Raw genomic sequence first — 24,350 nt, forward strand, 5'->3', positions numbered from 1 at the left:
AGTTTGGTTAAAAAGAACAGGCCTGGTCTTGTCGACTGTCGATTTTGAAATTTTGTCAAGGAGAACGACGTCTGTTTTTAACCCACAGGGATGGCTATTGGGCTCTTGAGTCCTATACCTCATACCACTATGCACGTGTATCAGGTAACGGGCCTGACGCTTACCAACGATTTCGATATCGCGTACAAGGCCAAGCTTGAGCAGATAGAGAGAGAGGCCAAGGAGGGTGAAAGTCCAAAGACGGACGAGAATTAGGTAACACTTGATTATTATATTATTATTATTATTTCTCTCATGTGTAGCGTCATATAATATGTATTATCAAAAAGAGATAAATTTCGTTGGGCTTTATACTATCTACGCGTGTACAAAATACAGAGCTATCAATCACACTCATTGTAACGCCCGTGAGAAACTTTTTCCTCGGTCATTCAAGAGATAAACGTACAATATATATAACAATCGATTGGTTCGGCAGGACCGTTCTCTCTCAGGGAAGAGATCTCCGTAAGGCAATAGCGCCAACGTTGGACCCGCCAGATTCCGGATTCAATTCCTTCAGTCTCTGTTCCATCTCGCACAGCAACGCCGATCTGTAGAGACGGATATGAAAAAATATAAAGTGCGTTATGTTTGTTACGTTTGCGTCTAGGATGATATCGATCGAGAGGATTCTTGTTTTCAAAGCTCATTCCTCACCTATACTCTTCGTAACGCATCACAACCTCCTCGAGCTCCTGCTTGTACAGCCTGGTGAGCATGGCGTTGAAGCAGTCCAACTCGGGCAAGCGGAACAGTTCCCAACGCAGCTTGCGATCCAAGGCTATCGAGGCTCTGCTGTAGACGTACAGCCAGTGCGGTATCTCCTCGTTGAGATAAGGATTGGCCGGCACCAGGACGCTGTGAGAGTGAAAGTGGGTGTGCCGCGGTGGCGACACGACCCGCACCGCTTGCATCTCGTGCGGGTAACACGGGTGTTCGTACTGCGCCTGACGCGTGATGTGGCTGAAAGAGGAGAAAGGCGAGAGATGCTTTCGTCGCGACGGCCCGATGCCCGAAGTCCTCTCCCGAGTTCACTCACTTGACGTAATAAACGCCGTATTCGGGAGACTCGATTCTTTCCCATCCCGTTGGCAGACCTTCCTTCTCCAGCGGATGCGACCAGTGCGTGGTCTTGGTATTGTGGTCGATGTAGTACTTTCGGCCGCGAAGCGTGAAGTCGACCGACCACCCGGGCGGCAAAGGCAACTCGTCCTGCTGCTGTTCACTCCGAGAACTCGATCTCTCCGAATAGCACCTGCTGTAGCTTTGACCGAAAATTGGAAACGATTATATTTTCGACGAGCGTAAGATACAGAAATGATTTTTACGTTTATTCGTAATCGTGGAATGAAAATTATATCAGTTTCAATATGTAACTTTAACACTTTAGCTACACTGGCTTTTAATCCTTTAATAAATCGTGATTTTTTTAGACTTTTTGGTTGAATACTACCGATGAAGTTTTTAAATGCAATGAAATGAGATAAAAATACGCTATAAATTACAATACTATAGTACATTTCTCTTGATAGCAGAACGTTATTCGTACGTCGTGCAACTTGAAGCTTCAATAATCACGTAAGCAATTTGTGTAGTGTAAAAAGTAGGTAGTATAAAAAATTCGTAATTAATACGAAAACTGTGGAAAAATTGCTCTCGTACCCGGCATTGTGACGATAAACGGAGTGATTGTAGTCCTCGTAACCAGAATCGACGTCGAAAGGCATGTAAGGCATCTGCGGTGTCTGGACCCTGTCCAGGTGGTACTCGGATCCAGCGTATTGATTCATATAAGTGTGCGACATTGCGGGCGATAGTTCGGGATGGTACACGGGTGTCGCGGTTCTCGAAAACATGCCGTCGTTCATTCCGGTATTAACGGAAAGGCTGGCAAATCTATCGTGGAAACAAAAGAGGATTGTACAATCGGAGGAAATATATAATCACGACGCGTGTTCTTCTGGGTAAATGTTCCTTTCGTTCTCTTAAACGTCTCTGTAGCTTTACTTTCAAAATATTGTCGCTTAATAGTACGTTACAGTTGTGAAGTGTCATTTCGTAAGACCAAATTAAACGTAAAATCTATTATTGACCTTTGAGCTAAGTTGGGAACGGAACTGTTTGGCGTGTACTTTCCCTCGTGGCTGCCCAGACCGACGGCGCTGGTCGTGGTTTTCAGATTTCCGAACTTTTGCACCATACTAGGTTGCGGAGAAATGGACTATGACACGAGAGAAGCATCGATAAAAATAAAAAATCTTCAGATGTCTTCTTACATGTTTCAATGATTCTTGGCCAGGACACACCGCTGCTTGGGAATTACGAGATAGCGTATAAAACTTTTTCGTCGAATGGAAAAATTGATGAACGTAATTCGTATTCTTATTGGATTCGTTGTTAAAATTAGAATGTTTCGCGCAAGAATATCCATTATTTTGTATAATTTTGTGTTCCTAGCAGCTTGTAGACCGACAAAAACATTCTTTTGACAACGCACAATTGCAGGAAACACTAATCTTGGCAGCATATTGTACTAAATTAAATTAGTATTAATTAAGTATAAAGATCTTGTATTGAGATAGGGACAAAAAATGAAATAATATGAGAGCTTATAATTAAATACTGGCAAACTTCAGTAATATTCAATATTATATGTATAATGTAATAGCTTCGCGGCATATTACAATTAATCAAATTAGTATTAATTGAATATAAATTAAAAAAGATCTACTTATAGCAGGGACAAAAAATTACTTTTCAAAATAATAATTTAATACTGGCAAACTTCAATGATATTCTATATTGGTTGCTTCCCATTTACCACTCAAGTGATCTGAGTCGCTTGTCAGTTATGTGAGTATTTTATACTCAGATGAGATACGTCATTTTGTATTTACCTGTTTAATTTAGTGACAAAGCTATCGCATAATACAAATTCATAGCCTCACGAGTTTAGTGTGAGTCTATTAGATTCATTAAAGCATATGGTCTCGATTGTGGATAAAAACTCAGTTGAATCTCACTTGCCAACGTGCAAAAAGAACGTGCATTCAACTGAGTTTTGATGTAAATGGAAAGCAACCATTATATGCATATAGGTATATATATGCTAGGGAATATTGCGTAACGCAATATATCATGCACTTATATGCAATACAACTTTTACCGCAGAATTCGGCATCATCGGATGATTGTTGCGCCGTCTCTGCCTCTTGTTCGGCTCTGTCGTCCACACGTTGATAACTAAATACAAGTAACGCAAATTGTACAATATATATTTCGACTGTAAAGTAGGTACAGTGTTAGATAGTATGAGCGAAAAAGAATGGAAGGGTGGACTTTGTCTTTTAAATAAGTATCATTAAAAATATACTAGTTTGCTAATATAAAAAAAAAGATACACGCGAAAACGAAAGAAAATTTGTGAGAGTCTGAAGTATAATAAGTTAAGTTAATTGCAAGATGTAAGTGACAATTAACGACAAATGTGTAGTACGTGAAAATTGTCTCGCCTAATCTAATCCGATCTTAAGAATGCCCTTTTTTACATTCAAAGGGAGAGGGAGAGAGAGAGAAAGGAGTAAATTCCGAGATACATACTCGGCATCTCGGGTGGCGTCTCCTTCTTCACGTATTTGCCGACCACCCCTTCCTTGATCGTTCTCAGATCTTTGTTCTTTTTTGACAGCATGCTGCGCGTCTCGGGCTACAGCAACGTCAAATCGGAGAACAGAAACGTCTCAAAAACGTCACACACACAACACCGAAGCGACTTAACCTATCGGGCGCGACGCGGAAGGGTCCGCGGGTGTGTGCCAAAGAAGGAAAGAACGAGGTACGGCGGCAATGAGGAGTAACGAGAAATTGCCGAGTAATTACATCGCCCGTTGTCTAACCCTTTTCGAGTACTCGGAAATGTCGCATCTCGCGACTCGCGACCCCCCCGTGAAGTTATTATATTTCAAGGTTTGAGGTTTGTCGTCGACAGGCACGGTTCACTCGGAAGACTGTGATAGGAAAGGGAGGGAAAAATATCTCCGGTGGGAGATTTTCACGTTTATGATTTATGAGAGAGTGGGACGCCCTGTATACGTATACAGTCACTTCACCAACATGTGTGTTATTATAATATATATCTGAAATATTGTTTGACTTATTATTTTAATTGTTAATACCGCAGTTCTCCGGTATGCGAACATCTCCGCGAGCGACTAGCTGATCTCGTTGCGACGGAATTTGTACGAATATTTTTTAGTTCGAGTGTAAATATTATCTGGAGTTTGATCATCAATTACTGATGCAGTAGATTTTTGAAAGTATATTTGAATTTTTGCGGATTGAAGAATCTGACGGTCGGCAAAGTAAAATTAATAAACGCTTTGCTGATCGATAAAGTCGCGTGTGTTATTTTAACGAGTCGGTAAAGTAGCGCGCATACATAATCGCGGAAAAAAATTCGAATTCTCAAAGATCGAATTTTCAAAGTATCAGAACAACATTCTAATACGCAGATAAATAAGGATCGCGGTTTCAAGAATTTCTAGAAATTTCCGTTGAATTCCGAATTCCGAGTCACGAAAGTTTAAAACTCGGAAAGTAAATATCGGAAGAAAGATCGGTATGAAAAGTGTTATAGAAGTGTAAGTCAAATTTTTTAAGACCTTTCGGTCTATATTCTGAACGCTCTTTTATCGATAAATACGCGCGTTTATTTCTGAATAAATTCTATGGTACATGTGACGTAAACTATATGCTAAATGCGCGCATTTATCGACAAAAATGTGTTCGGAATATGGGCCATTGACGATTGTTATAAATTGCATCTATATGCACACGAGTCAATATTTAAAAGAAATTTGATTTACATCACTATGGTTTTTACTCCTCCATATACATATATATGTTGTACATACATATATATATACACGTTCACTATGCCGCACACAGTCACGGGCATGGATTTTAAATATGACGCGCGCACGCTCCGTGTGCGCTCGCAATTGGTGCAACTTCACGTGCGCGCGAGGGGCGCATTCACCACGCTCGTCCCCCCCCCCCGCCCCTCGTCGCGCAGCAGCTCGTAGTACTACTAGCGAGGTTGGCAGCGCCGATTGGCTAGGCGTGACGCTAGGCGCGGAACGCGGCGAACCGGACCGAGAGCCGAGCCGACGGCCGACAGCCGAACATGGTGCGAGGACTGCGAGGCGAAACGCGAGGCTGCTACGCGTTGTCTTTATATCGATTGGGTCCCGGCGTGGGCACCGCGCGCGTCATGCGGCGATCATGAACGGCGTGCCCCCGCGACGACGACGACGACGACGACGACGACGAGGAGGAGGAAGAGGAAGAGGAGGAGGTGGAGGAGGAGGAGAAGAAGGTGGTGGTGGCGGTGGCCCGGATCGCGAGTGCCCCGCGGCCGATTTAACGCGAGAAGGGTAAGCGCCGCGGCGTCGTCGTCCATTCGCCTCTCCCGTTTTCGTCGAGCTCATCGCGCGACCACGTCCCCGGACGTCCTCCCGAGCGACGTGCGACGTCAACCTGTCCCCCTCGCCGGGCGCTGCTTCGAGATGTCCCGTCCCGTCCCCCCCCCCCCCCGGCCGATCTGTCATCGTGCGTTTAGCGGCGGCTCGAAGGGGGGCACCCTGTTCCCCTGACCGCTTCCCCGACGTCGATGAGATTCGCGCGAGGAGGTTTCCGTATTCAGCGAATTTAACGCGCGATGAGAATCGACCCTAGCCCGTTGTCGAGCGGATTTGACTAACCGTCGAGCGACGTCGCGGGAAGATCTTTCGTAATTCATCTGAGGGAAAGCTCCAATATTCTTTCTTCCACTTTTCCCCTTTTTCGGAAGACCCCCGTCTAAGCGCGAGTATCTCAGTAATTCTTGAATGGATCAGCCTCGAGATCCAGAGGGTCCTTGATCGTGGACGAAACGAATGGCAGAACTGATCTTTGTGACTCATATCTGTAGTTGTTGTCATTTGAATGATACCGTGACTCATCCTTCCTGCTTACGTTGCCCTACGTGGAACTCAGATTGCGCTATCATGTTATTGTTTCAGCATTGTCAACTGCGTCGCTCTGGAACTTATCATTGCAGTTTCTCACTCATAATGGACCATGCGCAAAGTACAAGCGAACGTACGAATATGGAGTTTGTGAGGCAGTTGTACATTGCCTGTAATACTTTTTCTCAGGTTAGACAATCTGCGGCATTGATTACCCATAGAGGTGTTTTAAATGAGAAAAAGACACCGACAGTCGTCCTATTAAATTTTAGGGGGTGTCATGGGAATATCAAAAGTTCTGGCTACCGTAGACTTTCCAGTGCACAGCTGAGGCAAACGGAATCTGAGATGGACTCCCCGCCATCGTGTTCGCTAAGCGCTGGGCCTCTCAGTGATCTTGGTAGCAGTGGCCTGGGGGGTTCGATATCCAGCGATTCCGTTAGGGCACATCTTGCGATGGAGGTAGGACGATTTCCCTTTGACCTTCGATTAAAGATTCGATGCGCGTACAACAATTCGTTTCCTGAGGTAAGGGAGGAACACAGAGACCTAGAGGCGCCATTGTACTTCTATTTCCCTCCCTTACCTTAACGAATCGTTGTTCACCAATGTACGCCTGATCTCTGAAATGAAATATCTTTCAGATGCAGGAGAGCGACATAGAGAGCAAGTCTCTATCGCAAGATTCTTTCGATTATTCGGACGGCATGTGCGGCGAGAATTTCAACACCCTGAAGAAGGGCCCGGGCTGGGGTGACGCGGACGGCAAGTTGGAGGTCGAGGTGGTCGACGTTGCGATCAAGCCGCCGCCGGAATTTCAGGACAGTCCGTCGCCGCCAGACTCGGAGTCCTCGTCGGTGCCGATTCTGAACTACGCGCGATTGATGAGACGCCGAACGCCGCGCTTGATCGACGACTACGCCGAGAACCTGGTGCAGTCGATGATGGAGGAGGGGCTAGCGATCTCTTGCCGCATCTCCTGGCCGGAAGGGAGGATCGCGCCTGTCACGACTCCGGTTTCGGTGGTGACCCGGTCCCAGCAGACCAATCCTAAACGCATGTGGGATCTAATGACGCCACCGGTGTGCCAGGGCGCTGCCACTATCACCATTACTCCGTACAATACGCTGAACCGGCCGAACTCGCGCTGCTCGCTGGCCTCCTCGCGACTGTCCAGCTCGCACAATTCCATCAACACTACCGGGCTCGGCCACAAGGCTGACGACAGCAGCTTCATTACATCCGCGATGTCGCACGATGTGTTGACCACAAGTGAGATTAGCGACATGTACAACGTACCCTTTGATTCAGACATTTACACAGTGCCGATCGACGTGGTGCGACCGCTACACGATCTGCGAACGCCACAGCGGCCTAAACGGCACCGGCATCATCGCAAGAGACGGCGGAACGTTTCTGCGAGTTCGCAGAGCGAGTTGGAAGCGCACATCCAGCAGGCGCGTCATTATTGCGGCAAATCCCGTGCCATCACGCATGTCATTAAGTCGCAGCGTTTGCTGGCCGATGTGTGCTGTAACGAGGGCAATCCTGGTGTCGGTGGCGGCAGCGGTAATGGTGGTATTAGCGGCGGTGGCAACGGCGGTGGTGCCGGCGCCGGCGCCGGCGGTGGTAGTGGTAGTGCTAGTGGTGGCGGTAAACGACACAGCGTGCCGGGCACTTCCGGTCGTCACGGTGTCAGAGCGTCGAACGGACATGCACGTAACATCGGCGAGCCGATCCACATGACCCTGCACGAGGTGCGACAGTATCTACAGACGTTATACTCGAGCTCTAGCGATTCCAGCGAGAATAAGATCAAACGGGACAAGGCTCCTTTGCTGGGCCACACGCCGGTGCATCTCGCCGCTACGCCTAAGGCCCTCAGTGTAAATAATAATAATAGGTAAGGGTGTTAACTTTTATCGATAAGATAGGCGGCGAAAGAACGTGTTGGTTTTTTTTTTTTTTTTTTTCCTCAGGAGTAATGAGCTTTTATATTCCAGATTGTCTTCTTTTATTTACCTTTTATATATTTAAGGTAAATAGAAGAAAACAATCTCTTTAGATATCAAGAGAGATAGTATCTTTAGATATCAAAAGAAAGAGATATGAAAAATGTTCTTGGCTACTGTTAAATTGGCTGTATATATAATAATAATCTAATAATATCTTATGCTGTCTAATAATAGGTATAACAGTAACGCGCACACGGACTCGTCCACGGACACGCCGGTGTCCAACAAGAGCACTAGTAACGGCCTGATGATCCATCACCACAACAATAATAATAACAATCATAACAACAATAACTCTAATAATGTAAAGAAGCACAAGAGGAACGCGTTTGTCGGCATCAGGCACAAGAAAGCGCGCGACGAGTCGCACAAAGAGAAGAGCGAGTCCGAGCGGGAGAAGATGAAGAAGAGTCAGCGTAATTTCTCGCTGAATCTCAAGCAGACGCTCTGTAATATCTTCCGATTTCGACGGCTGGGTTCCCCGGACCACTTTGTGGAGAAACGGAACAGCATCGTGCAGGGAGAGATTGTCGAGGAGGAGGAGGGTGTTGACTCCGATCAGCCCACGAATAACAACAACACCGCTCCGTCTGAGGTAGAGCCGTCCGCGCAGAAACTGCCGTTCTTTAAGCGCGCTCTGCCACCTCTGCCCAAGAGTAATAGTCAAGTAGGTGTAGAGCAGGCGGAGGAGGCCCTTACGGCAATGGCGCCCAAGTGCGAGTCACCGAGCTCGGTACAGCAGCAAGTTCCGCCGCCTGTCGTGCGACCAGAAGAAGACGCCGCGGAGGACACGAGTATGGATTTTGCAGCTAGCATCGAGAAAGTGAAGGATGTATGTAAATTTTATTGTTCTTTTCATCGGTTTTTGATACGGGAAAGAGTTACAAAGAGTATCTGTGATACATTTTCATTTTCTGAAACAGTACGGATGGTATTGGGGACCTATATCCGGCGAAGCGGCGGAGAAGATACTATCCAACGAACCGGACGGCTCGTTCATTGTGCGGGACAGCAGTGACGATCATTACATTTTTTCCTTGTCATTCAGACTCAACAGTTGTGTGCGACACGTAAGGATAGAACACGATCAGGGTAAGTTCTCTCGCACCGTGTGTACAAGATTCTCAACGAAACGCTTCAAACGAAACTGTACGCTTTAAATGCATTTCTTTCGGCGCGCAGGTAATTTTAGCTTCGGCAGCTGCACGAAGTTCAAGTCGCACACTATCGTTGACTTTATCGAGAACGCGGTCGAGCACTCGCGCAGCGGTCGCTATCTCTTCTTCCTGCACCGGCGGCCGGTTTTGGGCCCGATGCGGGTACAGCTGCTTCACCCGGTGTCGCGCTTCAAACAGGTACAGAGCCTGCAGCACACGTGCAGGTTCGTCATCCTGAAGATGGTGCGCAGGGACTTGATCCCGACCTTACCGTTACCCCGGCGGCTCATCGACTATCTCAGCACGCCCCATTATTACAGCGAGCAGCTGGCGGCCGAACAGGACGACCGGGCCGAATCGCCGGTCAGCTCGTCGACTGGCGAACTGGAGAAGATCTGCTTCACGCCGCAGGGTCTCTCGTGAGGTATAGTCGTATGACTTTTCCCTCTTCCTCCGCTCCGCTCTCTGTGCAAACAGACACTTGCGCCGAGCGTCGCCCGCGGCGTTAACGCAAATTTAATTCACGGTTTAATTAACTATTCGCAACATGTAAAAATTTACACCGCCGTTTGATTCAGACTCAGCCGACGATGCAAAAATTTAAAAGATCGCTGAATTAAATTCCGGCTGGAGATGATACGGGATTTCATCTGCATTAAAATGTTATGTTACTGACGCGCAGAAATTAATTTCGTAACTTCAATTAATTTTGTTGTTTACATGTAAATATTTATCTTTACTCGATTGAGTTCATGTCAGTGAATAACAACTCAATTTCTTAGCTTAATTAAATACATGTTAACATTAACATACAAAAATTAAACATTTGCTACTGAATGAAGTTCTGGATAAAGGAATTTACAGATTATGTATTGTTATATATGATATATATGAGATATATGTTTCAAAATTATATCAATTTTAGAAGGATCAAAACCCATGGTCGAATTGTCAGAACGATGATTTATATTTGTCGCCAGTTAAGTAGATTTAATGAATCTGTTGGTTAATCGTCACTGGCAATATATAATCTATCTTTGTTGTTTAAAAGAATTTAATTAGTAGCTTAATTGAATTATCTGTTAAATGTGCGGAAATTTGACGATCGAATTAAATTTTCGTTTACATGCCGTAGTTTAATTCGTGACTTAATTGGATTTTTGATATCGTCGACGATGTGACGTACGGTTAATGATTCTGCGCTTGTGATTTTGACTTCGACGATTTACGGCGTATCGATTCGTAAAGTGAGTATTGTGATTAAACTTGAAAGTAGATGAATATATAGAGAAATTTCCGTGTGCACCATATATCTAGAGCTGCAAGTTATGGTCGTCTCAAGTTACCTGATTTGATTGTCGAGGGAAAGGAATCGATTTCATTCTGTTTCAACGGAAGACGCGATATTGCATATCGCAACAATCTATGTATGCATTAGGCTGACACGAGACTTCTTGAGATAACATAGTTTTCTTTCCTCGAGAAAATAAACGCGATTCTGTGCAGCTTGCGTCGCAGCTAAATGTAAAACTGTTTGCGGACATACAGTCATTAACTGGAGCGGTTAACTGATTGTGAGAAGAGATTCGCGACGAAATCATTTCTTGATCCCTTATCAAATATTACTTGACGATCACATCTCTGTTGTTAATTTATGCAGTACAACTTTAGAGGCAAAGAGAAAAAGAGAAGACGCGCGACCCGAGCTGAGCGTAAACAAATTCTGTATAGTCTCTTTCCAGTTCAGTTCCTTCTTATCGACTATAACGAATGGCAAGATTTACATGTGACATAAACCACGCACAAAATATCCATTTATACACGTATAAGTACATATATAAATATACACAAACGCGTATATATTGAGGGGAGGGAGGGGGAGAGAAAGAGAGAGAGAGAGAGAGAGAGAGAGAGAGAGAGAGAGAGAGACACACACGCAGTGGTCGGATGGAAACTTTTTGCGTGCCATACTTGCCATTTTCCATTGAGATTTATGCAAATTGACATTGGTATTTCGTTGAAGATTATATTTAGCGTTTTATTCGTTGCAGCCGTGCTTCCTGTTGAACTCGATAGTAGATAGAATATTCTTATAATTCGGAGCTTTGTCGATTTAGTTGATTTAGATTGCTAGAAGATCAAATCGACAAGCTGAAAGCATGGGAATGTAATGAGAATCACATTTTGTGGAAATTGTTGCATTTTTCTTTTACGAATCGATTACGCGAAACCATTGAAAGTTATCTCGATTGTAAAAAAAAAACTTACAAGTATATATAACCAAAGGAAATTCCGGCAATATACAAAGGGTAGCTAAAGTCGCGATGCGCAATTCGAATGTTGCATGATTTCTCGTTCGTTTAATTAACCGATTTAAAATTAATTAACATTTAGTTGATAGAAAGGCAAGTAGTGTGAAACATTAGTGACTGGTGCTATGCGGAATTTATATTCTTCATTTTCGTGCGCGATTAGAATGATCGCGCGTTTATTTTTCTGCTCAAACAAGTTTGAAAAAGCAGCGTCAGTGCAATAACGTTCATCGAAATTAATCGGATTCTAAATGATACCGCAGTTCTCTATCTATATCTTTATATTATATCCTTTTAATTTCGATTGTATATACGATTTTATTTTACGAACTTATTAATTACACTTTCGAAAATTATAAAAAAAAAAGTGACACAAACTTTATCTGCAAGCTTTCTCGAAGTAGATACTCATTCCGACCAATTTTCATATTTCAATGTTCCCTAGAGCTTAACAACGTGGCATTAGTATTGCAATGCTATAGATCTTCCGAAGGAGAACTTCCTATTGCAATTTGTAGGCGAAAATCGTGAAGATACATTCGTTGATACCGTAGATCCCCCTTTCTCATTCTTTCAACGTTCGTCGATATCGAGGAGTGGTTCGTTGACTGATTTGTTACCTCGAGGTACAAGCGAAACGTGAATTACGTTTGTCTAGGAAGTGTGTCGCTTGAAACTCCGTTTTTTGCGCTTTGATAAATTCGCAAGACAGTATGCGCACACAAATAACACATATATATATATATACACACACGCGCAAACAGACATGTATACACGGACAAATTTTGTACCCAGTAATCCACCAAGGTAGATTTTGCAATACGATTACTATTAATATTAACGAGATCGTCCAGGGGGACTGTGCGGGTCCTGCGTGGGGTTTGTAAGGCATGTGCGTATAGTTAATAATGGTACCACAATACCTCACAGTCACAGAGGAAGGTATACGTATATAGAGCAGAACTAGTAAGGTTTTATAACGAGCGTATTTAAATCGGCATAAGTTGCACACATCATACATACACACATACACACAAAACACAGAAATACGCATACACACACGACAGGCGTGTGATTTCAACTACAAGGAAATTCTAGTTGTAAGGGAGCGTGAGCGTCTTATTTAATAAGATTATTGTTTTAAGGGTCAGTTGCATTAACAGGCTTAATTAATTGACGCGACGGCAGATGATAATCCTAGGTAGTAGCGAATTAAGAGACAAATTTTTTATTAACTGCGTTAACTTATATTAATTTTAAGTTTAGTTAACTTAGTTGACCTGAATTGATTTAAATTAAATTCGATTTAATTAAGTTTCAATTAGTCTTGTTTCAATCTAAGTCAACTTAATTAATCGAGTTAATTTAATTTAAATCGGTTTAAATTAATTCACGTTAAAATTCCCGATTATAGCGCTAACGTTAGTGCATTCGCCTCTGAGATTTAGTTGTACCTTGATTGATTAACTCTCTTGTAAATCATAGTCCTAGCCAGTAATATTGTAGATAAGAGAGAGAGAGAGAGAGAGAGAGAGAGAGAGAGAGAGAGAGAGAGAGAGAGAGAATGAAAGTTTATTTAATTATTGCAGATAATTATTGTATAATATTAATCGACGCTTTCGTTAGCTACAGTTGATGCAACCGGCTCTAAGAATTAATTGTAAGAGAAACGTAGCGTTCTGCGCCAAGCGGAAGCGGCTTTCAAGGCTGCGGCGTGTCGTAGCTAAATATAATAAATCGGGCGTATTGCCAAGCGCAATACGGAAGCGTGACATTTTCTAAAATAATCGATCGTGATTCTAAGAGCGAAATAACGAAACTCGAGTTTAGCGAAAAAAAAATACGGCACGTTCACAGGCCGAGGGAGGCTCGTTAAAAAAAGGTAGCTCAAGTCTCCGTCTGTCCGATTGTCGATTGCGTGATTAGGCGACGGGAAGTGTATGTGTCAAACGTTTTTGTATATTTGTAACATTTTCGTCGTCGCCGCGCGCGCGAGCACGCGCGGCGCCGTAAGGAGCGATTGCTTTTGAATGTACACTTCTTCTAGCAAAATGTGATATTACTGATAAACGGACGGCCACACGATGTTAGATCCGTCTCGCGTCACAGCGAAAACGCAGCAAACGTTTAAAACGAATCGAGCGTTCATATACAGACCTGTCCCGGCACTGTTGCGTACTTTGCTCTCGATTTTCCGACTGGCTCGAGCAATGAATCCTTTTAAAGCGCGTTATCGGCGTGATACCTTGCATGTGAAATGAAGCTTCCGATCCTGGTTGTGAAAAAAAAGTGGCGGATTTTCATTTCGGAGGCCCGATCGAGATTCCCGATAGAGATTCGAACATCGATCGGCGTTACCGTCGCTTGGCACAGAATGTAAAATGCAATCCTCTCTCGTATGCCAAAGTATGCAGCTGTACCCAGAGTACAACATCTGTGTATTTTCGTTCGGTGTTAAATACGTAATTTAATTCGCGTGCAAAGACCTTTACGCGATTATTTTGTGAATTTGTGTTTCTAGGACGGACACGTATTCGCGAAATTTGGCACAGAAATTATTTAGGGATTTATATGTAAGAAAAGGGATCAAAAAATTAAGATTAACCCTCGGTTGTCACATGGGTCAAAGTGACCCCATTTTTTAAGTAACATATCTTAAAGAGTACTGTGCAAATTTTGGAGCAAAAAACATTGAAAAATGAAAGTTATGATTTTTTTTAACATGGTGCCACTCGAAGTTAATTTTTTATAATGAGAATACATTCTACAATGTTTAAACTTGATTTTAGAATTTTTTGCGATCCATTTAAATTGTTAATTTTCGAATAGCAGCTGCTTGAAAATTTGGTTGAGGTCAAATTAACAACCGCGTTCGTAAAAAGAGATGTGACAACCGAGGATTAACTCTAGAAAGCTAACTTTTCTTTCCCATAGTTGTTTATAAAATTGTATGCTTCTCCGAGGCATGTATTCTCCGAAAATGAGAAAAAGAACACGCAAAAATTTACTCGTTGACTTAACTTTCTTAACTAAAATGTTGCCGTAGCTTTGAAATTTTAGGAAATCGTGGCTTTCGGAAAGTTTTCAAAAGTTGAAATCTTCAGGGATCAGAAAAGACCAATAGAAACATACGTGTCTCAGAGATGTATACACAGATAGTGTCCTAGGGTTAAAAAAAAGAGAGACGTACAAGATGTTGTACTTCGGCTGTACGAAACAGGTATATTAAAACCTTATTATTTACATTATAATTGCCGAATGCTAGTCACAAATACTGCATTTTTCAGTTGGACTTCAGTATTGTTTATTAATAAAATACCAATTCACGTGCGAAATCTTGTATTTATTCTTATTGATGTTTTAATCTTTTAATCCAAGCAAAAAAAAAGGGGGGGGAGAGCGAGAAGGAACAAATTGCAGAGGTCTGAATGTGAGGAACAAACAGGTTCACTTTTTAAAACATTGAATGAAAGTAATGAGAATCCGATCTTTGAATTTTCTTTGGATATTTCGAGCCCTGCCAAATTGGCCACATATTCTTTTCGGTGTTTATTCACGTTATCTGGACATGGCTGGGCATCGATAAAGCTTAATGAGTGAATAAATAAACATGCTCGATAAAGAGCTGACGGTTTCGAAGCATGGACTTGTCTGATCCTTGAAATCATACCTGGCAATTCGATCGCAAAGATCATCTACTGTATACGCGACGAGAGGTGTGTACTAATTTATTCCTGCTAGTCTAATTACAGGGTGTTTTGCGTAAAGCAACTCGGAGCCATATCTGCGAAGAGACACTAATGATGCAAAGAAAAAAAAATGCTCCAGAATTCTTTCGGGAAAAGATTTCGATTCAAAAGGAATTTTGATCCAATTGTCCGTAGAATTAAACGAAAATTTTCTCAAATCAATCGTTCGGTTACTCGGACTGGGACGCTTTAAGCGGGACACCCTGGCACGTCTTTGTCACCAAGTTCGATTGTTATCAGAGCGGGAATGTGCACGATAATCAATCTGCTGCGGACTTCTTAATTTTGTAAATACGACGCGGCAATACACGTTCCGGCATTTCTATCAGGATCGAGTGCCGACGGATCTCTCGATCCGGCACTCCCGCGATTCCGTAAATGTAAAAAAAAAAAAGAAAAGAAAAAGAAGTAAGATAACACTGACTGCGCGTGAGCAATTCAGTTTATCGCCGTTTTGTTCCGACAATGTTTTGCGAGTCTTCTAAAATCGATCTTTCAGTGAAAGAACCACTACTCTGCTCGTTTTTCATTACACACACACCTTTGTAAAATATTACAAATATATTTATTTAATCTGTATTCCAGCCCCCCCCCTCCGAATATTAAATTAAAACACATTAGTTGATAATGCGTTTTCGCCGATATACATTTACATGCGAATAATGTAACACCATATGCGAATGTGATAATTACTTTAACATCGCCGTAGGGTAATTTGTGGGATCAGTTGATAATTTTAAAAATAACTAATATATATATATATATAATATATATATATACTTATATATATAACGTCAATCACGCACCCGAACACAAGAAACGAATCCTGTCCTTCGTTATCGGTTTGTCACAGTGACACGGTATATGTAAGCGTATGAGATAATCGCGTATGTATTTGATTACCCATGTTTGTACTGCAATGTTGAAAATAAACATTTTTTGAGATTAAGCCCCGAATTCTCGTATCGTCAAGGATAAAAGTTTCGTCCCTTTGTAAGGATAAAATTTACAAAATAAAAATAATAATATATTTTCGTGCGAATAACCGGTGGAACAAGAATTATTCGCGCACAAGGGATTGCGTTTGCTACTCAGATAAAAAAATTTTATTGTTTTCCTACAGGAATGCCGTTGACTGATGAAAGTAACAGTAATCGTCGTTCCCTTTTCCCTTTCAACAGACGGATTCTATTTTAAGGTGGAATACCCAAGGTCTTTCTCACTAGCTTTTGCGCTATCCTCTCGAATTCCTTGCGATCTTCCCTCCACATCTTGGCGGCATCCACATTCGCGCCGCTCTCGTCGTTCGGTTCGGCCAGCATACTTACTACGCTCAACAGTATCTTCTCCACGCTCTGCACCGGGCTCCACCTTTCCGCGCTGCTTTCGTAACCCATCGGATCGTCGCCAGGCGCGTGCAGTATGCTTATGCAGACTCTTCCATCTGCGTAGACTAAGACAAAAGGAGAAAAGATGCGATTTCAATTGACAGAGTTAACCGACAGAAATCTCAATGTTCCTACACAACCAATAATTTTTGATAACCGAAATACATCTTATCTCATACGCTTGATAATAGCGACAACAGCGATGTCTTACTGTTGGGATGAAACATCTCGCAGGTGAACTGCATCTTCGGAGGGCTCAATGGATAATCCGGTGGGAAAATCAACTTCGCTGGAAATATGCCACCTTCAAAGCACGTCCCCTCTGGCCCGCTGAAAATTCCACCGACTTATATTGAAAAATTTCCGAGAGAGCCTCTACATAAGTGTTGTTTATTCAGCATTAAATATGAATGTTCAACTAATCCATGCGCGATGAACAGTGAGATAAAAAAAAAACTATGTAACAACGTGTCGCAGAGAAGTCGACAGCGAAAGTTTCCCGGAAAGGAAAGAACGAGGGAAGACCTACGTGATGAGGGCCTCCCATTCGAAGAAGTTCTCCTCGTTAATCGGGCCGGCGATGATGCCTTCCGGCGGGTTCAAGGTTAGCTCTGCAATGATCGTCATAGTGCGGGCATTACTGACTCCGCGAGCAAAAATCTGTCTCGCCGCGATCGACGGCGCGGAAGATCAGAAAGTCACGATTCTCACGTTTGTACTCCGCCATCAGTCGTCTGAGTGCCGAGCCGGCCATCGTTTTGATCATGCGGTTGATCCGTCGGTCGGTTGCGAGACGTCCAGGTCGACGGGCGGCTTCCCCCGCCGCGAGGTCCCACCCCCCCCCCTCAAGGCTGACCCCGGTGAGCGACCGCGACGGCCAGGATCGCCGAACGACCTTTTCTCCACAATTCAACTCCACTCGCCACCGTGTAGAGTGTAGATCTGACGATCAGCTGTTTTCTCCTAACCTAAAACCCACGGTTGCGCCGGCGCATGCGCCGCTCTCCCCACCACGCGCGCCGGCCACGTGACGCCGCCCGCCCAACGCCGCCTGTGACGAACGCAGCTCGCGCGGCGGGCCGCCGCTCTCTAGGGATTTTCGCGAGGGACGAGATTTGCCAGAGCCGCGGCGCCGCGGCAGTCTCGCGCTCGGATTCGTCCGTTCGTTCCGCGCCGACCGAACCTGGACCAAACGCCTACGCCGCACGGCCAATGGCGAGGCGAGGTTAAACGGCATCGATTTCCAGCAGAGAAAACAGAGCGCTCTCCACACGGAACACGGAACGTCCGAAAGGCTAAAATCAAAATGACGGCGAGTTTGCGGACTTGTTTAAGGACATCCTGAATTTTTACAGTGACAACATTTGTTCCAGGAAGAACACTCGTACGTATCGTTCGTATGTTCCGCGGAACACGTCCGTACCGTGCGATAATTAAGCGACGTTATTTCCGGCGTCGTCGCGAACGATTCTCTCCGCGGTCTCGGTCTCGCGTAATTACGGAGAACGTGTGAAAGGACGAGGCGAAACGAGAGAGGAAAGGCAATTCCGACGGCATCAACACCGCGGCGAGAACGTTCGCCAAACGTTCGACAAAGCCGCGCGCTCGATCGTAACCGAGAGATATATCCGTCGCGATGACGTCGATGCCTCGTCGAGAATCGCGTCGGTGATGGTTACGACGACACCGCGAAGTAGCGAGTCGTGATATCATCGATAGGCGACGGTCTGACGTTTTCGGCTTTGAAGGTTATTAATCGACGAATCGTTTCAGCGGCTTTGACAGGCCTGTGTCGTGCGCCCGACTTCTCAACAACATCTTAAGGAGCTGAGCATGGCTTCGGCGATACTGCAGGTAAGCCGTTCGACAACAATGCGTTTGTATTTGGAAGCGAGACGGGCAACAGAATTACCGAGCGATCGATGATTTTGCAGAAGGCCATAGATCTTGTGACAAAGGCCACCGAGGAGGATCGTAATAAGAACTACGAGGAGGCCCTCAGATTGTACGAGCATGGCGTCGAATACTTTCTGCACGCAATCAAATGTACGTCCAGTAAAGAGCTTTTAATATTTAGTATTAAGTGAACATTATAAACGTGCAAAAACCGGACACGAAGCATTTAATCATTTGAGCCTTTCGAGATTAAGTTAAACATTGCTGTAGTATCGTGAGCTTAACGGAAATAATGTATCGCTTGTTGAACGAAACAAATTTATATACAAATTGTATATGAACGCATTATGTATTAGAATCAAGAGCCACACATATACTTACAATTAGATCCAAGCTTAGATCTTTGACAGTCTTATATTAGTTTCTATGTATATACATATATTTATATGTATATACACACATATACTTTTCCAACTTATTTAATTGTATTTTAAATCAGCCTAATTAGCTTGACGATGGATTTCAGACGAGACGCAGGGAGACAAGGTGAAGGAGAGCATACGAGCGAAATGTATGCAGTATTTAGAGAGAGCAGAAAAATTAAAGGAGTACTTGAAGAAGAACAAGAAAAAGCCGGTCAAGGCTGGAGCAGATAATGCCAAGAGCGAGGATAAGAAGAGCGACAGTGGTGACAGTGACACTGACAGCGACCCCGAAAAGAAGAAGCTGCAGAGTAAATTGGAAGGCATTATAATGAGTGAAAACACAAATGTTCACTGGAGCGATGTGATTGGTCTCGATGGAGCCATAGAGGCTTTGAAGGAAGCTGTTATTCTACCTATGCACTTTCCTCATCTCTTTACCGGGAGACGCATACCTTGGAAAGGTATTCTGTTATTCGGGGTAAGTAATTTGTAGCGTGGCAAATTTGACTGTGTACATTTTTGGTCAATGAAATATATTCTCATATTTTGAATTCGCCGTTTAGCCACCAGGAACTGGTAAATCATATTTAGCAAAAGCAGTAGCGACGGAAGCTAATCAAGCTACCTTCTTCGCCGCGTCATCGTCGGATCTAGTAAGCAAGTGGTTAGGAGAGTCGGAGAAGCTTGTGAAAAATCTGTTCGAATTAGCGCGACAAAAGGAACGTAGCATAATATTTATCGATGAAATAGACTCGCTCTGTTCGTCGCGTTCCGACAACGAGTCAGAATCCGCGAGGAGGATAAAAACAGAATTTCTAGTTCAAATGCAAGGTACGTTTTTTATGTGTCGAATATCTATCTCGCGCTCTGGCTTTTGCCAGGACGATCGCGAATCCAGTTGGACTAAATGCTTTTACATACGTAACAACAGGTGTAGGGACCCATAATGAGAATATACTCGTGCTGGGGGCCACCAACATACCTTGGGTCTTGGATTCTGCGATCAGACGAAGATTCGAAAAGAGAATTTACATTCCGTTGCCCGGAAAACAGGCGCGCGCCGCTATGTTCAAGCTCCACATGGGTAATACGGCACATTGTTTGATGGAGGAAGACTTTAAGACATTGGCGGCATCCACCGACGGTTATTCGGGAGCCGATATAAGCATTATTGTACGGGATGCCCTGATGCAGCCGATCCGACAAGTGCAAATGGCTACACACTTTAAGCGCGTTAAAGGACCGTTGCCGAGGGATCCTTCCGTTATCGTCGACGATTTACTTACTCCGTGCTCCCCTGGCGATCCGGCTGCCATAGAAATGAATTGGATGGAAGTCGACGGTGAAAAATTGTTCGAGCCACCAGTTACCATGGTAAGGTTCACACAGATGTTCCTCCTATTTCTCTTCTTGCATACAAGAAGGATGTACTTTAATATCTGATATATATATTATTACACATTACAGAAAGACATGATGAAATCGCTAGCAACGACCCGTCCCACAGTGAATGAAGAAGATTTGGCAAAGTTAGAGAAATTTAAAGAAGATTTCGGTCAAGAGGGTTGAGAGACTCTTGAAATCTCTCGCAATTAAGTTAATGGATTTATAATTCAACAAACATTTTTAGTTATACATGCTTGCCTTATTCCTCTTACGATAACACGCTTGATAATATCTGTATAAATACGTTATATTCTCTCTCGGAAACGATCTTTTGTCCTTCGTCTCCTTATTTAGATCTCTACTTTTTTTTTTTTTTTCCTTAAGCGCAACAGCGAATGCAATCCGGTATCGTAAGCTCATCGCTTATTTACTTAGCGAAAATGATACATAACTTATGAAATAAACCATATATTTTGAGATAAAAAAAATTCTTCGACTTTTATCAGGCAGTCAGACAAGAGGTAGATAATTTTTTATCATAAAGTGCAAAGTAGGAAAAGTGTTGGCGATACATTTACGAGGTATATGGCAAACTCTGTGTTTAATGCGTCGCTATATATAATCGCTAAGTGATAAGTACCTAACAAATTAATTGTAAATCATAGATTTTATATAGTTACTTCCTAATCACCTTTGATTATAGTTTTAAACACTCTTGCGTATTCTGTTGTCCGATCGTCTCGATTCGAGAGTGGGCTTTTAACGCGGGATCGTTCACGGAGTCGAAAACGAGTCGCGCTCTCAGCCAATTTAAATTTAAACGGAATACGCTAACCGAAATCGACGGAGTAACAAGAGTTATGTAACATACTACGTACATATTTACTACATAACACATTATAGATATTCAGAGTACTGTTTTCATGTAAATTGTTTTTATTGTTAACTAAATAAATAACAAGCTGTATACCGATGTACACCAGTATTGAAAAATAATGGAGATATTGCGACAGCATTTACGGAGGGCAATGTCTCAGAAATTCCGAATCCATGTAGACGACCGTTATCGTGATGTCATCGCGGAATATCCGCACCACTTCGCTCGGCAGGGTCAACAATTGCGACAATTTGGCATGGTCTATCCCGTATTCCGTGCCACCTAGAGCGTTCCTCAGCAAGTGCGTCGCCGCGTTGCCGTCGAGGGGCTTCTTCTTCAGGCCCTCCTTGCGTTGCAGCAACATCTCATTTATGTCCGACAATTTCATATTTTTACGCGGTAATCTCAGTGGGTTGAGCGTGACCTTGCCGCTCATGTGCTCGCCTACCAGGCGCACAGCTTGCAACGGCGAAATCAGGTCCCACAGTCCGTCGCTGGCCAATATGAGAAATTTGTCCCTCGGCGTCAGCCTGTGGTATTTGACCTCCGGATTGGCCGTCAGATAGGGCGGCGTGTGATAATTCGCTGGGATCGCCGTCTCGCCGAGGAACGGCACCACGACCCTCTTCATAATATTTTTACTCCACTTGTAGCGGAAATCACCTAGTGAGCGAAGCGGCGCCAATTGCCCGAGCAGTCTTTCCATTTTAATCACAGTCGATCTCTCGTTCGGCGGGTGCTCCGACAAGATCCTCTCCACTTCCGCACGGTTATCCACGTTGTGCTCTACCGTCATCATCTTCGCCGACCATCCATCGCTTTCTAAACGAAACAGGGCTCGTCAGTACGTTCATCTTTTTAACATCGGATAAAATAATACGACGAAACACCGACGAACCTGAGAGCACTCCCAAGACGACCCTACTGTCGCCAACGCCGGCGACATGGAGATGAGGGCCGTCTATGTGCGCCACTGCGGCTACCGTACCCGACATTGCGACAGCGAGAGTCCTCGCAGCATCTTTCTTATTTAATTGCAACAGAGCCTCGGTCGACAAATCGTTATCTAGTCTGAGAAATGCACTTTCCAAGGCCTTTTCCATTTGAAATTCCTTCCTGGTATCTGAATGCACCAAGTCTCTCGCGAAACTTAAAAAGCTCGTTTGATAAAGATCTCTGATCTCGGCTACAAATTCTACCTTATCGTTGAAGGTTTCGAGCAAATTCAAACTTCTGTCAGTGCCAACAGAATTCAAGTATTGCTCCAGCAATTGTGGCGGTAACAGGCACGCAGATATATAATGAAACAGTCTTTTCGACACCACTTGTGCGCAGGCACCACCGCCGTGGCCATCGAAAACTCCCATTAACATACCTACAAATAGATAAGAAATTAGAAACATAATCGAAGAGACTGTTCACAGTCAAATCTTGTGTTTAAGATAGTCTCAATTTTATCTTCAGATGCCGTACGACTCGTTTCATTGGCTACAGAGTATCTGACGGACTTGAGACAATCTTATATACAAGATCTGACTATGGATGCCGGCCTACGATGCGTTTGAGGCACAAAAGCAAAGAATCCTGTGATTGTCAATGCCCGATATCAAAATCACATCTGTATAATTAGTATTATCTTTCATATTTTAAACGGCTGAGCGGCCGTTAAAACTAATGATTTCAAAGATTAGCCATTAGTTTTGCTTCTGTACCTTTAGTTAACAAACATTGAGCTTCGGATCTCGTATCTTCTATAGGATTATTAGACGCCAATTGATTTGAATCATAATATTTCACGGAACCCGATCCAGAAAACTCTTTGGTGTACTCGTTGGCTTGCAAAACACTTGTTACCTGTAATCAGACAACCACGACGGTACGCACGACGCATAGGTGGAATAAGAGATCAAATAAACGTTGATCAAATTGATTTAAATGTACCTCCTGCGGCGTGAGCCGCGGTAGTGCCATGTACAATCGTTGGAAGCACTTGTTGCCACAGGACTCGCTCGTCCTGGCGTGCACATGTCGGAAACCTTTGACGAAGTCATAGCTGATCTTTTGCAAGACCATCCTACCCCTGGAATAGGTCGCCGCGCTTCCGGTCACCGCGTTCCTTCGTGCTAATATTCCTCCTCTCCTCCACTTTTCCAGCACATTTTCGACCTCTTATAGGTTAGACACCCAAAGTAAACGCGAGTAGCACCGCGTTTCTTGACTTTGATATCGCGCGAGGACTCTGCACCCCTTAATATATTGCGATTTACGTGACACAGCGACGATTCTCTCTCTTCTCCAGGGTTGATCGACGTGCCTAAAGTCTAAAGACCACTAAAGACTCGTAAGATAAAATATTAGCTTGGACGTACGCGAGACTTTTAAGCTGCCGCTTTACGTTTCTTCTTGTGTTTGTTGGCTCGCTTTAACGATATGCGATGCAGCGTGCGCAAAATCAACAGTAAAGTAGCAAACACGTGCGAGACCTTCGGCGTTTATCATACGAGAATGGACATACAAAACATCACATGACCCATGCGCGCCGCGATCCTCGACCCCCGCGGCGGTCGTTGCCTATAGTGCTGCGGTTGCCCGGGTTGCCAACAGTTGCGAGAAAGAAAGAAAAAGTAGTATTTTAAAAAAAGCTAGATAATAGCTAAATTTTGGCTGCATTACTTCATGATTCCGATATTCACCGTCAGCAACTTTCAGTATATACTGAAAATCTATATAGCATACGTGACGTAAAATATAGATTTGCAGTACTGACAGTGAATATCGGAAGCCTTTATTAATTAAAAAGAAATATGCAGTAGGACTTCTCTATTTTTAACTAACATGTATTCAATCCAGGTGATGATATTTAAACTTATTAACTTCTCCTCTTGCTTGTTGATCTGCCATTTGCATTCGGATAGCCAATCAAATTGCCGCTTTTTCGTAAAAGCCGCAATTTGATTGGCTGAGAGGCCCGGTTTCACCAACGTGATTTAAATCTAATCGGTCGTTTAAACTCACTCTTCATCTCTTTCCAACTGTTCCCCTAGAAAGTCCTTTCTCCCAACGTGCAGGAATTTTTGAGAATTTGAAACAACACG

At 43.7% G+C, this 24,350-nt stretch overlaps 5 protein-coding genes across 6 annotated transcripts; 2 read left to right on the plus strand and 3 right to left on the minus strand.

Moving 5' to 3' along the window:
- Nucleotides 1-266: 266 nt before the first annotated feature.
- Nucleotides 267-4,046, minus strand: LOC143893279 (protein salvador homolog 1). Of its 2 annotated transcripts, XM_077398489.1 has the most exons (7): nt 3,643-4,046; nt 3,209-3,285; nt 2,136-2,263; nt 1,705-1,938; nt 1,082-1,306; nt 700-1,005; nt 267-593 (listed from the first exon to the last, which is right to left on the minus strand). In XM_077398489.1, exons 1-7 carry the CDS (start codon nt 3,731-3,733, stop codon nt 491-493), a joined length of 1,164 nt encoding a protein of 387 aa, XP_077254615.1. In that variant the 5' UTR covers nt 3,734-4,046; the 3' UTR covers nt 267-490. The 2 variants fall into 2 exon arrangements, with proteins under 2 accessions (XP_077254615.1, XP_077254616.1); XM_077398490.1 differs by lacking the exon at nt 3,643-4,046 and having other exon boundaries at nt 2,136-2,350.
- Nucleotides 4,047-4,913: 867 nt separating this feature from the next.
- On the plus strand, nt 4,914-13,105 carry LOC143893269 (uncharacterized). Its single transcript, XM_077398470.1, has 7 exons — nt 4,914-5,477; nt 6,105-6,239; nt 6,323-6,512; nt 6,695-7,953; nt 8,240-8,897; nt 8,989-9,157; nt 9,248-13,105. The coding sequence occupies exons 3-7, from the start codon at nt 6,399-6,401 to the stop codon at nt 9,643-9,645; spliced, it is 2,598 nt and encodes an 865-aa protein (XP_077254596.1). The 5' UTR covers nt 4,914-5,477; nt 6,105-6,239; nt 6,323-6,398; the 3' UTR covers nt 9,646-13,105.
- Nucleotides 13,106-16,361: 3,256 nt separating this feature from the next.
- On the minus strand, nt 16,362-17,609 carry Ubc7 (ubiquitin conjugating enzyme 7). The gene is made up of 4 exons (XM_077398499.1): nt 17,383-17,609; nt 17,201-17,282; nt 16,883-17,001; nt 16,362-16,736 (listed from the first exon to the last, which is right to left on the minus strand). The coding sequence occupies exons 1-4, from the start codon at nt 17,435-17,437 to the stop codon at nt 16,477-16,479; spliced, it is 516 nt and encodes a 171-aa protein (XP_077254625.1). The 5' UTR covers nt 17,438-17,609; the 3' UTR covers nt 16,362-16,476.
- Nucleotides 17,610-17,897: 288 nt separating this feature from the next.
- Nucleotides 17,898-21,355, plus strand: Vps4 (vacuolar protein sorting 4). The gene is made up of 7 exons (XM_077398487.1): nt 17,898-18,055; nt 18,445-18,525; nt 18,606-18,717; nt 19,094-19,470; nt 19,556-19,823; nt 19,924-20,366; nt 20,460-21,355. The coding sequence occupies exons 2-7, from the start codon at nt 18,505-18,507 to the stop codon at nt 20,559-20,561; spliced, it is 1,323 nt and encodes a 440-aa protein (XP_077254613.1). The 5' UTR covers nt 17,898-18,055; nt 18,445-18,504; the 3' UTR covers nt 20,562-21,355.
- Nucleotides 21,292-23,822, minus strand: Pdp (pyruvate dehydrogenase [acetyl-transferring]-phosphatase 1-like protein, mitochondrial). Its single transcript, XM_077398486.1, has 4 exons — nt 23,197-23,822; nt 22,968-23,109; nt 22,154-22,630; nt 21,292-22,077 (listed from the first exon to the last, which is right to left on the minus strand). The coding sequence occupies exons 1-4, from the start codon at nt 23,326-23,328 to the stop codon at nt 21,395-21,397; spliced, it is 1,434 nt and encodes a 477-aa protein (XP_077254612.1). The 5' UTR covers nt 23,329-23,822; the 3' UTR covers nt 21,292-21,394.
- Between the last annotated feature and the right edge of the window lie 528 nt (nt 23,823-24,350).

This window comes from Temnothorax americanus, unplaced genomic scaffold (genome assembly GCF_048541705.1).
Source record: "Temnothorax americanus isolate GAGA-0224 unplaced genomic scaffold, ASM4854170v1 Scaffold12, whole genome shotgun sequence".
Classification (NCBI taxonomy): domain Eukaryota; kingdom Metazoa; phylum Arthropoda; class Insecta; order Hymenoptera; family Formicidae; genus Temnothorax; species Temnothorax americanus.

What these genes read in the sequence shown, in the direction of transcription:
- Vps4 (XM_077398487.1), top strand. Translation starts at nt 18,505, where the DNA reads ATGGCTTCGGCGATACTGCAG. An exon ending in CTTTCTGCACGCAATCAAAT is followed by an intron (nt 18,718 to 19,093) that starts GTACGTCCAGTA and finishes GATGGATTTCAG; the next exon opens with ACGAGACGCAGGGAGACAAG. An exon ending in AAGGTATTCTGTTATTCGGG is followed by an intron (nt 19,471 to 19,555) that starts GTAAGTAATTTG and finishes TTCGCCGTTTAG; the next exon opens with CCACCAGGAACTGGTAAATC.
- LOC143893269 (XM_077398470.1), top strand. Translation starts at nt 6,399, where the DNA reads ATGGACTCCCCGCCATCGTGTTCGCTAAGCGCTGGGCCTCTCAGTGAT. An exon ending in AGTGTAAATAATAATAATAG is followed by an intron (nt 7,954 to 8,239) that starts GTAAGGGTGTTA and finishes GTCTAATAATAG; the next exon opens with GTATAACAGTAACGCGCACA. An exon ending in GCATCGAGAAAGTGAAGGAT is followed by an intron (nt 8,898 to 8,988) that starts GTATGTAAATTT and finishes TTTCTGAAACAG; the next exon opens with TACGGATGGTATTGGGGACC.
- LOC143893279 (XM_077398489.1), bottom strand. Translation starts at nt 3,733, where the DNA reads ATGCTGTCAAAAAAGAACAAAGATCTGAGAACGATCAAGGAAGGGGTG. An exon ending in GACGCCACCCGAGATGCCGA is followed by an intron (nt 3,286 to 3,642) that starts GTATGTATCTCG and finishes ACTTGTATTTAG; the next exon opens with TTATCAACGTGTGGACGACA. An exon ending in GTTCCCAACTTAGCTCAAAG is followed by an intron (nt 1,939 to 2,135) that starts GTCAATAATAGA and finishes TTTCCACGATAG; the next exon opens with ATTTGCCAGCCTTTCCGTTA.
- Pdp (XM_077398486.1), bottom strand. Translation starts at nt 23,328, where the DNA reads ATGGTCTTGCAAAAGATCAGCTATGACTTCGTCAAAGGTTTCCGACAT. An exon ending in CGCGGCTCACGCCGCAGGAG is followed by an intron (nt 23,110 to 23,196) that starts GTACATTTAAAT and finishes GTCTGATTACAG; the next exon opens with GTAACAAGTGTTTTGCAAGC. An exon ending in CGTCTTGGGAGTGCTCTCAG is followed by an intron (nt 22,078 to 22,153) that starts GTTCGTCGGTGT and finishes TGTTTCGTTTAG; the next exon opens with AAAGCGATGGATGGTCGGCG.
- Ubc7 (XM_077398499.1), bottom strand. Translation starts at nt 17,437, where the DNA reads ATGATCAAAACGATGGCCGGCTCGGCACTCAGACGACTGATGGCGGAG. An exon ending in GAATGGGAGGCCCTCATCAC is followed by an intron (nt 17,002 to 17,200) that starts GTAGGTCTTCCC and finishes TGGAATTTTCAG; the next exon opens with CGGGCCAGAGGGGACGTGCT. An exon ending in CGAGATGTTTCATCCCAACA is followed by an intron (nt 16,737 to 16,882) that starts GTAAGACATCGC and finishes CTTTTGTCTTAG; the next exon opens with TCTACGCAGATGGAAGAGTC.